Source organism: Eurypyga helias, unplaced genomic scaffold, assembly GCF_000690775.1.
Source record: "Eurypyga helias isolate BGI_N326 unplaced genomic scaffold, ASM69077v1 scaffold6369, whole genome shotgun sequence".
Taxonomy (NCBI): domain Eukaryota; kingdom Metazoa; phylum Chordata; class Aves; order Eurypygiformes; family Eurypygidae; genus Eurypyga; species Eurypyga helias.
This window is the reverse complement of record NW_010272621.1, coordinates 11,199-26,711: the sequence shown is the minus strand read 5'-3', so window position 1 is coordinate 26,711 and position 15,513 is coordinate 11,199. Positions and strand designations below refer to the sequence as shown.

Sequence of the window (15,513 nt, the reverse complement as noted above, 5' to 3'; positions counted from 1 at the left end):
GCTGCATCTGCTTTCAGCAAAGCTGAATTTGCAAAACAAAGTTACCATTGTGGCAGGCAAGCTCTCACGCCAGGCTGAGTTTGCACAAAGGCAGGCTGCGAGCACGCATTGAGTTGGTGTCGTCAGGAGAAGCGGAAAACGAGCAAGCAGGGAGCAGGTGGCAGCTCCTCCCGCCCAGCCGCCGGGGCGAGGGGAGCAGCTCAGGCCCTGCTGCATCCCTGTGCGGGAGAGACTGGAGCATGGACTGGGAAACGTATGCTGCTGCCTTGGCCATCGTATTTGTCACCGTTACTGTGAGGTACATGGGCGATTGCAGCGGGCAGCGCCCCCTGAGCCCCAGTCAGGTGAGGGGCGCACCCTTCCCTATGGATACGGCTGTACAAAGCCCCATCCCTAAGCTGACCCCTGCTCCCACAGGCACACAGTGCCTCGCTGGCACTGCCCAAGGTGGCCATCAGCTCAGGGAGGGGAAGCTGTCTGCTGGCAGGAGGCATTTCTTGTCTCCTCGGGGTCACGTTTTTAATGGAGATCCTGCGGGCAGCACTCCCTCGAGTCCTGGGCTAGTGCCCTGCTTCTCCCATCTCTCCTGAGCTTGTCGTGGCAGGTGTTGCACAGCTACAGGAATCATGGAATCGCAGAATCTTTTAGGTTGGAAATCATGTTTAAGATCATCAGGTCCAGCCATAATCCTACCACCAAGTTCATCACTAAACCACATCCCTGAGCACCTCAGCCACATGTCTTTTAAATCCCTCCAGGGATGGTGACTCCACCACTTCCCTGGGCAGCCCGTTCCAATGCCTGACAACCCTTTCCATGAGAAGATTTCCCTAATATCCAATCTAAACCTCCCCTGGCACAACTTGAGGCCGTTTCCTCTTGTTCTGTCACTTGTTGTTTGGGAGAGCAACCCCCACCTCTCTGCACCCTCCTTTCAGGCAGCTGTAGAGAGCAAATGCCGGGATCCTGCCTGTGGTGCCTAGTACCCTCCACCCACAGCCCCCTCAGATGTGGGGGGAACGGATGCCGATACCTGCTGAAGGACACAGGGTTCCCAAGGGTTCCTCGAGTGGTGGCAGCCAGGCTGTTGGGTAGCGGGGTCTCCTCGGGATGGGGCTGCGGTGTAGACACCGATGAGCGCTCTCTCCAGGTCCAAATGTCCTGCGTGTTCCTTCCCTTGTGAGCACAGAAGTCAAAGGCCAGGCTTCCTGCCCCCCGTGCAGGAGGCGGCATTCACGAGCAAGCAACAAGAAGCCAACGGGCTGTAGGAGCCCCAGCTAGTGAGAGCATGGCGGCCCCGCCTGACAGGCACGGATGCTTAAAGCCTGACAGGTTCTACTGAGTCGAGGCTTGAGGTCCAGGCTCTGGTAACTGAAAGAGATGGAAAATTAGAAGCCCCAGATGGAAAATTACTGCCAAATACACTGTGTCCGGATAATGACCTATGCTACCAAGAGGTGCTCATAACCTAGGCACTGGGGTGAAGGTGAGGGTGCAGCCTGGAAGCCACCCCTGGCCATGAGATACCAAGCTGGAGCTTGTGAGCGTGTGCAAAAACGCCGCTCCTTCTGGGTCTCGTGGGTCCCTCTCACCGCGAGACCCTGCCTCCCGCCTCCTCTGGGCACGCAGACAGGGGGGAAATATTTGCTTTTGCACAGACCCCCGTCTGGTGAAGGTCTCGGCTCTGCCCGGTGCTACTGCAGAACTTCCCTGGATAGTCTCCTTATCCTTGGACCAAGCCAGGCTCCTTCACCCAGGGGAGCGGCTGCCCTGTGCTAATGCCACCTGACTCGGCCCAGGCGCCAAGGTAAAATCTGTTCCCTGCAGTCAGGATGAACTTGGCAAACAAGATAAACTGTAGATGGAGCTAAACCCAAAACATTAACAGCAGTTTTACTTAATCTGGAAGTAATTTTAGCTCACGTAGCTCGATGTTAAATTTCTTCTCGACCGTACTTTTATCTGCTTCTGAAGAATACAGAGTGGCATAGCATCTTAGTGACTTTTTCCCGAGTAACAGGTGAAAAAAATTGCAGAAGATCACATCTCAAATTCATAGTCAAAATCTTTTTGCTTTTATTCTACGTAATGCTTAATATCTGGGAAAATAACAATAAATAATTTTTCAGCCTAGAACAATCAGATGTTAAGCTTAATAACAAAATGCTCAAAGAGGATGTAAAAATAAATTAGTATCTTGCTACTGAACTTCAGTGACAAAGCAGGCTTCAGTTTCAGGCAACTGAGAAATGTTCAGCCGTGAAAGACAAATGGGTGTGTTTCTGCCCTTCCGTAAACATGCCGCTGTCACTGAAACCTACAGAAGAGAGACACATACCTGCATGTGCCTGCATCAGAAGGCAGAATTTGGCCTACATCTTGTAAAATGGTAGCTGACATTCATTTTTTAACACACAGACCTGCAGAACGTTCACGTGTTGTACCTCTTCCAAATCCTGTAACTGCAACTTCTATCAAACATTAGCATATAAAAAGTCATCACTGTACAACCACTTCTTTAAAGTCAGTGTCAAAACCATAAAAAAACAGCAAAGTTATTAAAACCAGGTGTATTAGTTAAGGGCTGAGGTTTGCATTCGCTTTCTCCTCTTTCAAGCACAAGAATCTATGAAAACGTAAAAGGCAAAAGTGGCTCAGAAAATGACAAACTCCCTAACACCACACTCGTAGCTTTACTAACACTTAGCTGACACTACAGATACTTGGAAAACAACGTAAACACGACAAGGTACAGATACCAGCGGCCGTATCTCACGACGGTGCAACCCGTGGGTCACCTCCTGCCAAGACCGCTGGCTCCAGAGCTTCCTCCCAGGGCCGGCCCCAGCGCCTCGGACTGCAGCCATGCGCAGGCAGGGCTCCTGTGACCCCCGCCTCACCCACCAAACACATCCAAAGCGCCTCAGGTTTCAAACGGGTGCCGGTCTACGTTGCGTTTCCTCAGAATTGAAAAGGTGAAACAGCTTCCGAAAAGTCATAGAAATACTCGTTAAAACTATTACAAGTTTCCTATTTCAAGGTCAATCTAATAAATTACTGAACTGCTTTTAAACGAGGCAATTAGTGTTTGCGCTGCTTTTTGTAAAAAAGCAACACTATTCCTTTGCTGTGAGATACTTGGCACGTCTCCAGTCATTCTTCCCTTTATTTTACGGAAAGTATGAGGCAGAGCTAGTATAATTCTGTTGGCGCAATCACCTGTGGAGTTCTGAAGCAGCCCTATGGATTTTTTTTGCAATGATGCTGAATCTTAAGTTCACCCCTTTTCACACGTCCTTCCCCCGGTTTGTTTTATTCTGCTTCTTCGCTCTTCTCAGAACCACCCCCAGCTGAATTATCTGCCTCATACTTTTTATCAAGAGCATCTTCAAAGGATTTCCCACTGCAGTCACAGGTTTTACTTGCAGATCCCATAGGCGTTCGAATGCGAGCTCCTGGCTGGTACAACTGCATGGCTGGGCGATCCTAGAAGGAAGGAGATGTGGTTAACGCTCTGAGAAACCCGGGGGGGATACACATGTGGGATTCTTAAAATGGTGAATGTTTGTGAGGAAAGTTGATTTTGTGTTAAATAGCTTTACATTTCATAAGACCCAGGAAAAAAATGGAGTGTAATGAAAATTGACCGAGAAATTAGTATCTGTCTGGTTTGTGACACTATTCTTGGGAGCCAAGCATTCTGAACAAGTGAAGAAAGCTGTAAAAATTAAAGATCCTTCAACACCTTGGATGTAAGCAAGGAGAAATACCGCAGACCATTATCAAACACAGTATCAGAGGTCAAACTCTGAAAGATGTTGCTCCCTTCACTAACATCCACCGGGAAGAACAACAGCCTGTGCACTTGCAGCTCTGCAGGTGAAGGGCCAGTATCAAATACAGGCATAAAGAAAAGGAGACAAACCAGGGAACAGCTTAGCCGCTAACAGCTAGAAAACTGTCCTCAACCGAACCTGACCAATCGATATGCGACTCCAATTCACGAATCACAGCCACCACGTAAACACGGAACGCACGTTTTCATTCTCCGTACCGAAATAAAACTGCAGTTCCTGCTTTGCTTCATCACGCCTTCCGCAGCGAGTACAAGCGGGGGAAGTGGCGCATGGATTACACACGAAGTAAGTACCACTTGAACACGTGCAGGCTTTGGGAGTGACCCAATCGCACACACCCTGATTTGATCCCCGGGAAAACGGAAGACGGAACCAGTTTGCAAGAAATGGTGCAAATGGTGACGTGCCACAGCTCTTGAGAGCACTTTTTATTCTTGAAATTTCAATAATAAATCATTTTGCTTAGAAACTCTGCCTAAGAAGCCTTTTCCTAGCAAGAGTACTTTACTCTCACAAATACCAATTTTCAATGTTATGAAGCCAAAAGCTGAGCTTTTTGGTGACTGAAGTCTTGTGTTAAGTTTAGCAAACAAAATCAAACAGCCTGTTTTAAGACAGTGGCAGAGCACTGAAATTGTCCTACATCAAACTATCTTAATTTTCAGTTGCCTTCATAATTTGAAGTCTTGTGTTCTTTTTTTTCCTATTCCCTATTTGCATTTTCCCTTTTTCTTTCTTTTTCCTTCACCTGTGTCTTTTTTGCTCCTCTTTTCTCTCTCTTTAGACCAGATACCAAGATTCACAACTAAACCATTCCAGTCAGAGCCTCCCAGTGTAGTATGAAACGCATTCACATGCATCTTCCTGCATCACAAAGAGCTGCATACAACCAGCTCCTCTGACAAGCAGTGCCGATTGGAAAGCTTATAACAAAGGATCCCAGTGATTTCTCATATCACAGCCTCTGTAGCTCACCGTTTGCGTGAAAGCAGCTTACTTAGAACAGGAATTCCTCACTTCCTAATTAATTCTTACAAACCTCAGAAAGAAGCTTGGTCTCTGCCTAGAAACTTGGGTTAGCATTGTTAAGTTAATAGTTAAGCTGGAAAACTCAGCCCCAAACTCTTATCTATCTGGTAAATACCCTAAGAAAAAACATCACCACACTGCAAAAAACTTTACTGATACTGCTTATTTTGTTTAGGGAACAAATCCAGCACTTGAAGTGTGGACTGATCCAGAGATTCAGGGAGCTACCAGATGTGCAATGGAAAGAAAGAAAAAGGAAACGGCTTCCTAAGGCTTGACAAAAGGCCCCCAGGACCCACCATTCAGCTCCATGGTTGCAGATATTTCACCACATTCCAAGTGCGAGTATAAGGAAAATTGCTCTTCCTGCCTTCCTGCTTCTGAGCTATTTTTTTTTCTGACAGTCCGACAGCTTGAGCTGTTGCGGCGTGTGGAATGGGCTGGCGTGCGTAAGCAGATAAATCTCACCTGCACTGCCCAGCAGACCCGTGCGTGAACACAAGCGGGGCACACCAGGCTCTGTGCTTGCACAAGGCGACTTACTCGACATGCAGAGCAGAGCCCACCTGGACTTGCTCCGTGCATGCTCCGTACGGGCTCACTCTGCACATGAGCAATTTCCTCCTTGGCAGCCTTAGCCCACAGCACAGATCACTCGCTTGGTTTGAGAGAAAAGTTACACACGCGGAACACATCTCTACACACAAGAAGGGTTTCGGTCACCTATTGTGGAAAATCTAGGATCAGAAAGGAGAGAGACTGAGGACGACAGGGAGAGCCACCTCCTGAAAAGACCCCAGCACATCCATGAAATCAGCCAGCCTGTGAGAAACGATGCCCGCACCTCTGGGAGACAACAGGGGACGGCCCTTCTACACACCCTGCTGCAGGCCCCGCTTGCGCTGGTTCTGCACCTGCTCCTTCCCCGACAACGACCACGAGGATGACTTGTCCTAACCAAATGACAGCCTTTTCGGGCTGGCGGGTGCACGACGCTGAAGAATCTGCACATTCACACCCTCTAAATACAATGGTTTCTGAATTAGCCATTTATTTAAGTCCTTACAGTTCCCCTACCGAGCCCAGGCCTGGACAATCCGCAATGTAAATACTGTATGAGCTGGGTAATGGAAGTATGTTTTTAAAAGACCTGTTTGCCACAGTTTTTAAATCCCACTAGAGATCAGAAGTGTGACAATGACACTCGTAAAATACAAGGCTTCCAAGAACAGCGTTCCAAAACTGCTGGGGTTGAAAGGAAGACAAAGTCTTTCATATATGGTAAACAAGAATGAGCAGACCTGTGACCTGAACTTATTTTAACGGCTGCTGTCCTCTGGTAGCAATAAAAAGAAGTCTGGGTGGAACTGAAAATGAAATAATTGCTTTTTCTGAAAAAGCATCTTTATGCTGAGTTTGCAAAAGTAAAACCTGTGATCTTGAAGCATATTTAACTAATGAAAGATTATCCTAAATGAATAAAAGAACCTTATTTCTTATGCGCTCCTTTTTGGATGCCATGTCATCACACTTGTCCTCTTTACCCAGTTTGTCTACTGCCTCCACAGTGAAGCTGTAGTTGTAGTTCCCTTTCTTTCCTCTGTCTTGGTTGTATCCTTTCCCCCATTTCAGCTCTTCTTCATTCCTTCTCACAAACTTGTCAAACTCATAGTGAGCTCTATGCTTTCTGCCATCGTCCAATCGATACCTTTGCCTTTCAGGTTCTTTTTCACGAAATCTTCTCTCCAAATCTCTTTGCTCTTTGTCACTATCATTTTGTGACCTACGAGTATGTACAAAAAGAAAGAAAATCCAAGCAATTAACAGTTAAAAGGAAAAAAAAAAAGCTGCTGAAGGATACAATAGAAAGCTTTCCTTCGACTTCAACAGTGTTTAGTTCAGTTGTATGGCAAGGCTGGTTTTTTCTTATTAAAAAGGGGTTATGTGCCATTTTGCTGAATGTCTCATCCCTTTGACTATGCATTCAGTTCAAAACAGCAGACAAAGCTCTGCAAGCAAAATCGCTCTGCCATCCCATCAACAGCTCCCCAATACTCTTCACAAACACACGCTGCACGATTAGCTCCTGTGGCCTGTTTTTGGGGTGATTCATGTATATGAGTATTCCCTTGAATGGGAACATTCTGGGCCCAAAGGAATTGTGCAGGTATGGTATATCAATTTGTAGGGTTTTAGGACTTGATGTAACAAAAAAATACTCACTGATGTTGCAACTTGCAGAAGGCATTTGTGAAAATGAATATTTATGTTCCAGGCTTTTGTTTATTATGTCTCCAAGTAATTTAGCCTACCTCTGCATATTTTACTTGGGTGAAAGACAATGACCTTACCACAACATAATACTTAATTTCTGCTATGCTACAATGGGTTCATATGCTGAAGAGCATTATTTTGCAACATTCTGTTGCCTGTCTGATAAAATTCACGCCATTGTTCCTGTTCAGCAAGCGGGTCCTTCTCTCAAAAACCAAAACCACAAACAATGAAGAAAGATTACAGAACAGGTTGAACTTTAAAAGGAACAAATACCTGTAGTTTCTTTTTTATGTATTTCATAGGTATAAATATGTAAAATCAAAATAGCAAAGTTGCCTTTGACACTCTGCTCACATTTTGGCAATTTGCAGACAGAATCAGAGAGGATGGAGATTTTCTAACAGTGAAGTGAATCAGTGATCTGCTGCTCATTTAGAATGGTTTCATAGGAGTAAGAGTCTGTCTTTCTACATCAGCTTTTTTTTTTTTTTTTGTAACAGAACCGTGCAGGGCTGCCAAGACAGGGACCCCATTTGATGAGCTGGAGGTCAGCAACAAAACCTGAATGAGAGGTAAATGGTTCAGCATTTTGCAAGACTCTGCTGTGTCCGCATAACACATTCACAGAGTGGAAGCAACATCCTAGCTGTCACAGATGCCTGAATCACAATTACAGAGATAGAATCACAGAATCACAGGATGGTTTGGGTTGGAAGGGATCTTAAAGACCATCCAGTTCCAAGCCCCCTGCCATGGGCAGGGACACCTTCCACTAGACCAGGTTGCTCAAAGCCTCATCCAGCCTGGCCTTGAACACTTCCAGGGATGGGGCATCCACAGCTTCTCTGGGCAACCTGTTCCAGTGCCTCACCACACTCTCTGTGAAGAATTTCTTCCTGATATCTAATATAAACCTCCCTGCTTTCAATTTGTACCCGTTACCCCTTGTCCTGTCACTACAGGCCCTTGTAAAAAGTCCCCCCCAGCTTCCTTGTAGGCCCCTTCAGGTACTGGAAGGTGCTATAAGGTCTCCCCGGAGCCTTCTCTTCTCCAGGCTGAACAAGCCCAACTCTCAGCCTGTCCCCACAGCAGAGGTGCTCCAGCCCTCTGAGCATCTTCGTGGCCTCCTCTGGACTCGCTCCAACCGGTCGATATCCTCTGATATTGTGGACTCCACAGCTGGATGCAGCATTGCAGGTGGGGTGTCACAAAAGGAGAGCAGAGGGGCAGAATCCCCTCCCTTGACCTGCTGGCCACACTTCTCTGGATACAGCCCAGGATACGGTTGGCTTTCTGGGCTGCCAGCGCACACTGCCGGCTCATGTCCAGCTTTTCATCCACCAGTACCCCCAAGTCCTTCTCCTCAGGGCTGCTCTCTATCCACTCCCCAATAATACTGTTGCTGTAGCACAGATACACACATATACAGTACTCTACCAGTTCTCAAGGGTTATCTGGCTATAAGTGGTTTCATTCAGGTTTAATATTCTATTGTAGACACTAACTCCAAGTCCCAGCAAGGCTTTGGAACGTGAACTTCCAAAGAGCTAGAAAGACACATCCGGACCTGTTGCTGTAGCATTGCCTGGTCCCTGTCTTTTCCCCTGCTTGTTACTGTGGGTGAGGAAGGAATGAACAGGCCTGGAGGGAGGCTGGTGAGGGGGATACAAATTCCAGTTCAAGAGCAGCTGAATAGCCCTTTAACATTCAGCCCCAGTGAACAAGCAAGCAAGAGTGGAAATGGTGGGTCTGGCAATAACATAATTGCAAAGGGAAATTAGAAGTTACACAGCCAGCAAAAAGAATGCAGAAACCAATGAAGTAAAGGGAATAGAAGCATGGTTCAGTTTGGTATAGTTTCAAATCTGTCTAAGCCCATGTGCACTCATGCACTTACTGAGGTTTTCATTTGTGGTAGAAAGCCATTGCTACCGAGCAATCCCAAACATGGCTTCCAGCAGGTAATTCAGATGTAGGTAATTCAGATCTTCCTGCATGTCGAGTTGGAAGCTGAAGTTCATTACTGATTTTTCGGTCAGTGGCAACGTACTCTCAATCTAGCTGAAATAGCTCACAGTTTGCTACATAATCACCCCTACTAATGCCATGATGAGAGGAGCACTTAGAAAGACAACGTAACACTTAACTGCAGCTGAACAGCCAAAAGGATTCTGTTTTACACCTGGAAAATCTACAATAATGCCTCATTAAACTCACAAGATCAACATTAAAATTGCTACACGGAACCACCAAAAGCCTTAATAGCAAACAACTGACTTGCCCTGCAAGTGTTTCTGTTGACCCTGTTCTGTGTTTCCTTTGCTGAAGAACATCAACAAAAGAGGAACTGAATTTTTTCAACTTCCTTTACAGAATAAGAAATAAAGTTTTCAGCATCTTTCAGGACATACTGAAATACTGAGCCCATGTGTGAAGTCCTTAGTCAGAGACAAAAATGATGAATAATGCATGTGGGTTATTACTGGTGAATCATTTCTTTAATTAGCAAATTCAGTGGTTTTCTTTTCCAGCATGCAAAGTTTATTTTTTTATCTGCCATTAGGAGAACACTTGCAGCTCCTGTGTACTTTTCGTAAAAATCAAGAACCTAAGTGGACAAAGTCAAAGCGCAAGCTACTCAGAATAGGCAGGCAGACTGCAAAGCTCCCTAGTGCACAATCCCAAACCCCCGCTACGACTTTGTATAAGTACCTTACGTAACCTATTTAAATGCTCAGGTCTGCCCGTAGGTACAAGCTGCACATAGACCTGACACCTCAGATTCGGCGCTTTCATTCGCAAAGTACTCCTGAGAGCCTGGCTCAAAAGCCCTGCTGAAGAACAAAGTATTATTTACCTCAGCAGCATATTATTCTTAGGTGTGTATCTTAGATATCTCACTGGTGAATCCTGCTGGTGATGGAACGTACATGCCAAAGGACAAGAGAGGGAACCAGCTGCCTAAAACATTTATAAGACATTGCTAGGGTACAGTAGTTGTAGCACTGGGCTATACCTCTTGTTCCTACGATGACATGCAACACAAAAGGCAGTGGGAGACAGAGAGAGCCTTCTGCATGTATCTATCCTAACGGTGTCGTTCACACCCTAACTATTCCACCACTCTCCCATTTATCAAACGCATTTACCTGTTTATGGCAGCAAAAATGAAGGAAGTGTGATGGAAAAGTAAGGCAGCCTAGCCAATTTAGTCTTTGACATTAGTAACGGAAGGAGGGCCTTACCTGAGCTCTTGATGGGAGGCAGGTGAAATAACAATGAAACTCTGAACGACTTTTCACGCAGAAATCCTTCCAATCTGGGATTTCAAAACATTTCACAAATAACAAACTGCATTCACTAATACTGCCATCAGGTCAGTAAGCTGTTACTAAACACCTGTTACAAAAAGGGCAGTGAGAGCAGTTCACACACAGAATGAAATCAGTTCCCTGCTGACAAAACACTCAGTCGGCGCACCGCTTGTATCACGTTTAGGCCTTCTAATGAAAACATTTAGGATCTAACTCGGAGCCTGAAAGATAAATATTACTTACTTTTCCTTAAGTTCTTTTAGTGAACCCTCCAATGATTTGGATTTTATATTCCCAGATCCAGGTGATTTATCCCATTTGTTTTCTTCAACGTCAGCTTCTTCACCTTTTTCTTTGTGCTTTTCACTGACCAGCTCATCTCCTTTTTCAGGCTTCTTAAGAAGCTAAGAAATAGTTGTTTATATTATGATGCAATACAGTGTTGATGTAAAACTCCTCTGTTGCAATAGACATTTTAGCAATGTATTAGATATATCAAAAACGTATTAAGATTGAAGGTATTTAAATGCTAGGAATGTATTTTACGAAGTATAAAATTTTAAAGGTTATTTAGAGGGCAGTTTACCTTTGCTAAGGAGTGACAGTCATTAGCAGGCCTTCAACTGCACACTTCTAATTATGCTGAGAATACTGGAGAAAGCACTTACCAACTCTTCTCTCCTGAGTTTTATATATAAAGATATTATTATGGTCTACAATTTCTTAGAAATCATACAACAGAGCTCAATGTTATGGCCAGTAAAAGAAAAAGCAGAACCTCTGAGACAAAAAGAACAGGATTAATACTTCACTCCGTGGAATTTTATATATAAAATGTGTGACTCGTGAACTACTTGAGACAGACTGGCGTACAGGAGTAGGTGCTTAGTGTAAATACACCCTGACAGAAACACGGACTGAGGAGCAAATCATGCGGTTAGCAGAAAAGATCCCATTGCATTTTCCTTGGAGATTAAGATTTCTAAGAAGTCTGTTCCTTTCAGAACAAATAAGCCACAGAGGGCTTGAGCAGTGTCTAGCATTACAGGAATAATCTTTATAGGAGGACCAACTGTCTCAAATTATTTCTCTAACATCTCAAGCATAAGCAGAACATCTCATCAGTCTTTTAATTCTATGTTTTTTTTTCCTGAAATAGGCACAAGTTATTCTTCTCCAATATTTAAAACTTCTATAATGTTTCTCTCAGTTAATATTATCCTTTTCTTTCAGAGACAGAACTAGCTTTCAAGGTCACATAGCCACAGATATGTCACAAATACGTGGGGTCTTTGGAACAACCTGTTTTGGGTAATACACTTTAAAGATTGTCTCTCTTCCTCTGAAGTTCTAGAATGTTTGCCTTTATGCCCAAATATGAAAAATCTTCAGAACTTACTTTTTTTTCTACATCCAGGTGAAGGCAACTATTGTTCAGGAAGAAAAGGAAGAGGAAAGAAGTACACAGCTCTGTGGCTTCTCCCTACAAGATCTGGAGCCTGTCTGTGTGCCCTTGTGTTAAGCTACAGACTCTTACACCAACTTTCCCTCTTCAAAACAGCCTATAAAATCCTTCCAATACCACAAAATTTAGTTCAGATGAATAGTTTTTCTCTATGTCAACTTACACAAGTAAGGTTTTAAATGTCCAGACTTAATAGCACAAAATACACCTCCCTAATTAAAGAAATTAAAAACACATGCATTCAGAATGTCGTAAGGCAGCACAGCCTGCAATGAGCAAGACTTTGTGATAACTTGGTTAAAGGATACTATTAAAATGAATCAGTTCTGAGGATAAACACCAAAAATTCTCTGCACATATGGCTAGGTGAAGACTTACTTGACAGAAAGTGCTAAAGCTGTATTTGCAACAATATTCTGACACGTTAGCACAGAACAATCTGGTTCTGCCCGGATAAGCCAGCATAGAGTGTGGCAGTGTTGTACAAAGTCAGCTGAGTGACCTGTCCTGACTGCCACAGCACATCACTGTCTGTAAGGGCATCAGTCGCAACTCTAGAGCGCTGCTTAGCCAAAGCCCTACAGTACTTCCCCTTCCAGTCAAAACTGGTTTGGTATCTCCGCACCGCACTGTAGCGCAGTGCGTAAACCACCTAAGCGAGATACCAAAGGGACTTGTGTGTAACTTCAGCACAAGAACAGGTGAGGTGTTTTTCACCAAGGTACCTTGATTCTTATTTCTTTTTCAGAAATCTTCTTTTGCTTCTCTACTTCTTTTCTTTTACGTCTTTCTTCTTCTCTGCGCTTCCTTTTCTCTTCCTCCCGCAGACGTTTCTTCTCCAATTCTCTCCGCCTTCGTTCTTCTCTTTTCTCTTCTCGGATTCTCTGAAGAGTTCAAAATGATTAATTGTAAATTGTCCAACGGAAGAACAGGTGAAACATAAATGTTGAACGTCAGGCAAAAGTCTGAACGTACCTGCTTTTCTAATTTTCTATTTTTAATATATTCCAAAAGGGGTGTTGTTCTTCTAGCTAAAACACAAAAAATTTGTGATATAGTGTTCAACTCCTAAAATATGTACTCATTTCTTTACTTTAGTTCTAACCCCTTTTTTCTAGCTTTATCTGCAAGGAAGCTAAATGATTAAGAAACCTATTTAGTTTATATATTTTTGAAGGCATTCCAATCACTCTGATTTAGAAACATGTTGGTTTTTGGGTTAGAAGCAACAGAGATCTGCTGCATGATTATTTAACGATTAATTAAAAATCGTATCTTTTCACTTCAGAGAATGGCTTTTCAGTCTTGATCATCAAATGGTTATTCACCAAAAAGGAAAGAAATGTGTTCAGAATCTATTCCTACATTTTAATTTTGTACATCAAAACCTAGCTGTTCATATACAGACCACGTTACTGTAATCTCACATAGCATTTTTCAATCCCAGATTTCAAAGTATACCATGATGGAAACATTTTCACTCTCATACAACATTTCCATTTGGCTACCATTTAGCATTCCCCTCTCCTTGGGAAAATGGGATGAATAAGAGATAAGTGGTTTGTCCCAGGTTACACAGTATCAGCAGATTCAACCAAACTCTGGCTTCCCAAATAAATAAAATGCCCCATCACAGCCATCCTTACATCACAGAACTGCCTCCACACTCTCAGATCTAGCCTAAGCCACCTGGCTGAACCATCTCCAAATTCCACAAAAACTTGGGGACCACCATCGAATTCTGTATTACGTATAGTATTCATGACTGTCCGTACTGAATTCAAACCTGAACTCATGTACCTATAGCTGTGAGTAGCTACAACAAATTCTGTCAGTCTTAGGTGTCCCAGGATGGAGTTACAGAAAAATATTTACTACTTGAAAGAATTTATGATTATTTATAGGACTTTTTCTCAAACCAGAAAATTTCACTATTAGAATGCATGACAGGATTTAGAAGAAACAATAAATGAAAAAACATCATTAAATTTGAAAGAGCATAGCTGAAATCTAGACATAATTCATACCCCCAAAATATCTGAATTTTTTTTTCTCTAAAGTCTAAATAACCCACTAGCAACCCATTTGTTAATGATAAAACCTTGTTACACAGTTACGAATGGGAAGGCTTGATAGGATTCAATACTAACTTTTAACAAATATCACTGGTCACAAGCAACTGACAAAAGAGATTGTTGATTTGAAACCTTCCTCCCTCTATCCCTAGATTTCCCATGCTGCCTCCCTCTCTCTCCTTCCCCACCCCTTTTACTTTTTGACAAACTTTAGGTCCCCAGCACCCTTCCTACCAGTCCCTCAGATCTGCAGCTCTGACTCTCTCTCCTGCTCCTGTAAGGTCCCCTGTCTCGTCCACCTCTGGGCACTTTCACATGTTGAAAGTGGCCACAAATTGTAACTGGAGGGTCGGGGGAAAGGATAAGCTGCATCGGGAGTCCACAACTTGACCCTAGTCATTACTACGCCTGCGGTGCAAGAGGCTGAATCAGAAATTATAACCTGAAGTTCAAGGAATAGAGGCAATGTGATGAGTACTATCAAAACAGGAGGGCAAAAAGAATGTTGGGCAGACCTGAATCTTACCCGCCTTATTAATGGGCCTTACTGCAAATACAAATCTAAGAGGTTTTTCGTAAAATGTTTAAGAAATTTTAAAAGAAAATAAACTACAAAAGGAAGACTATAACTTTTACCTTGCTCTCTACAAACAAGCCAGAAGAATGAGCTTACCTTCATCTTGTTACAGAGAAAATCTGTTTTACAGCTCTCTGTCACACTGAAACTGATGAACTAACAGATCTGACGTGATGGTAAAACATGTTGGTTTGCGGTAACACTACCTGGAGAAATGCTGAGAATGTGAGGCCCAATTCTGCAAACAAAGTCCTGGGTATGTCCTTCATTGACTTCAGGAGCAGTAACACCTTTGAAACTGCACATGCAACTAGGCCCTTACATCATTTTGCTCTACACATGCTACCATTGAAGTGATTTTTGGCTTTACACTGATAGGAATTTTGAAGAGCAGAAAAAATATAGCAATTAATTTGATTTCCTGTGATTTAACAAAAATAGAATATTAAAACTCCTAATGTAAAGCTGCCATCAGCCAACACTGTTACTCTGAAATCTGCAACTCTCAAGACTAATAATTTTCACTGATAGTTAGATAGAATATTTTAAAGTTAATAAATCTTTCTTGAAAATGTAAACTTCTTTAGAAAATTTGACTGCTGTCAAATACTAGGGAAGATTTGGGTAAATAAAAATTGCTGGGGAACTTACCTATCTAGAAAAGCAACAAACAAGTCTTACTGGTACATAATTTTCTCCATACTTCTAACATTTCCATTGCCACTAAATTATTTAACTTCCAAATCTCTCCAGTCAATTATTAATTTATGCATATAAAGAATAACTAATGCCACTCTACAGAAGTGCTTGTCACAGGCATGAAGTAACAGACAAACAGCATTCATCAGAAGAGGTGGCTACTTTTACACTGTAAAGAAATACTAGCAAAGGCTGGGGGTTGTTTTCCTACTTGACTGTC

The 15,513-nt window shown here is 43.2% G+C and overlaps 1 protein-coding gene across 1 annotated transcript in view; it reads right to left on the bottom strand.

Moving 5' to 3' along the window:
- Positions 1-3,175: 3,175 nt before the first annotated feature.
- Positions 3,176-15,513, bottom strand: part of UPF3A (UPF3 regulator of nonsense transcripts homolog A (yeast)) — a 22,181-nt gene continuing 9,843 nt past the window's right edge. Inside the window, exons 5-9 of the mRNA XM_010159176.1 lie at positions 12,918-12,973; positions 12,668-12,826; positions 10,721-10,881; positions 6,375-6,669; positions 3,176-3,486 (exon numbers count right to left, since the gene is read on the bottom strand). Coding sequence (XP_010157478.1) covers positions 3,313-3,486; positions 6,375-6,669; positions 10,721-10,881; positions 12,668-12,826; positions 12,918-12,973 — 845 coding nt within the window. The 3' untranslated portion in view covers positions 3,176-3,312. The remainder of the gene's footprint in view (positions 3,487-6,374; positions 6,670-10,720; positions 10,882-12,667; positions 12,827-12,917; positions 12,974-15,513) is intronic.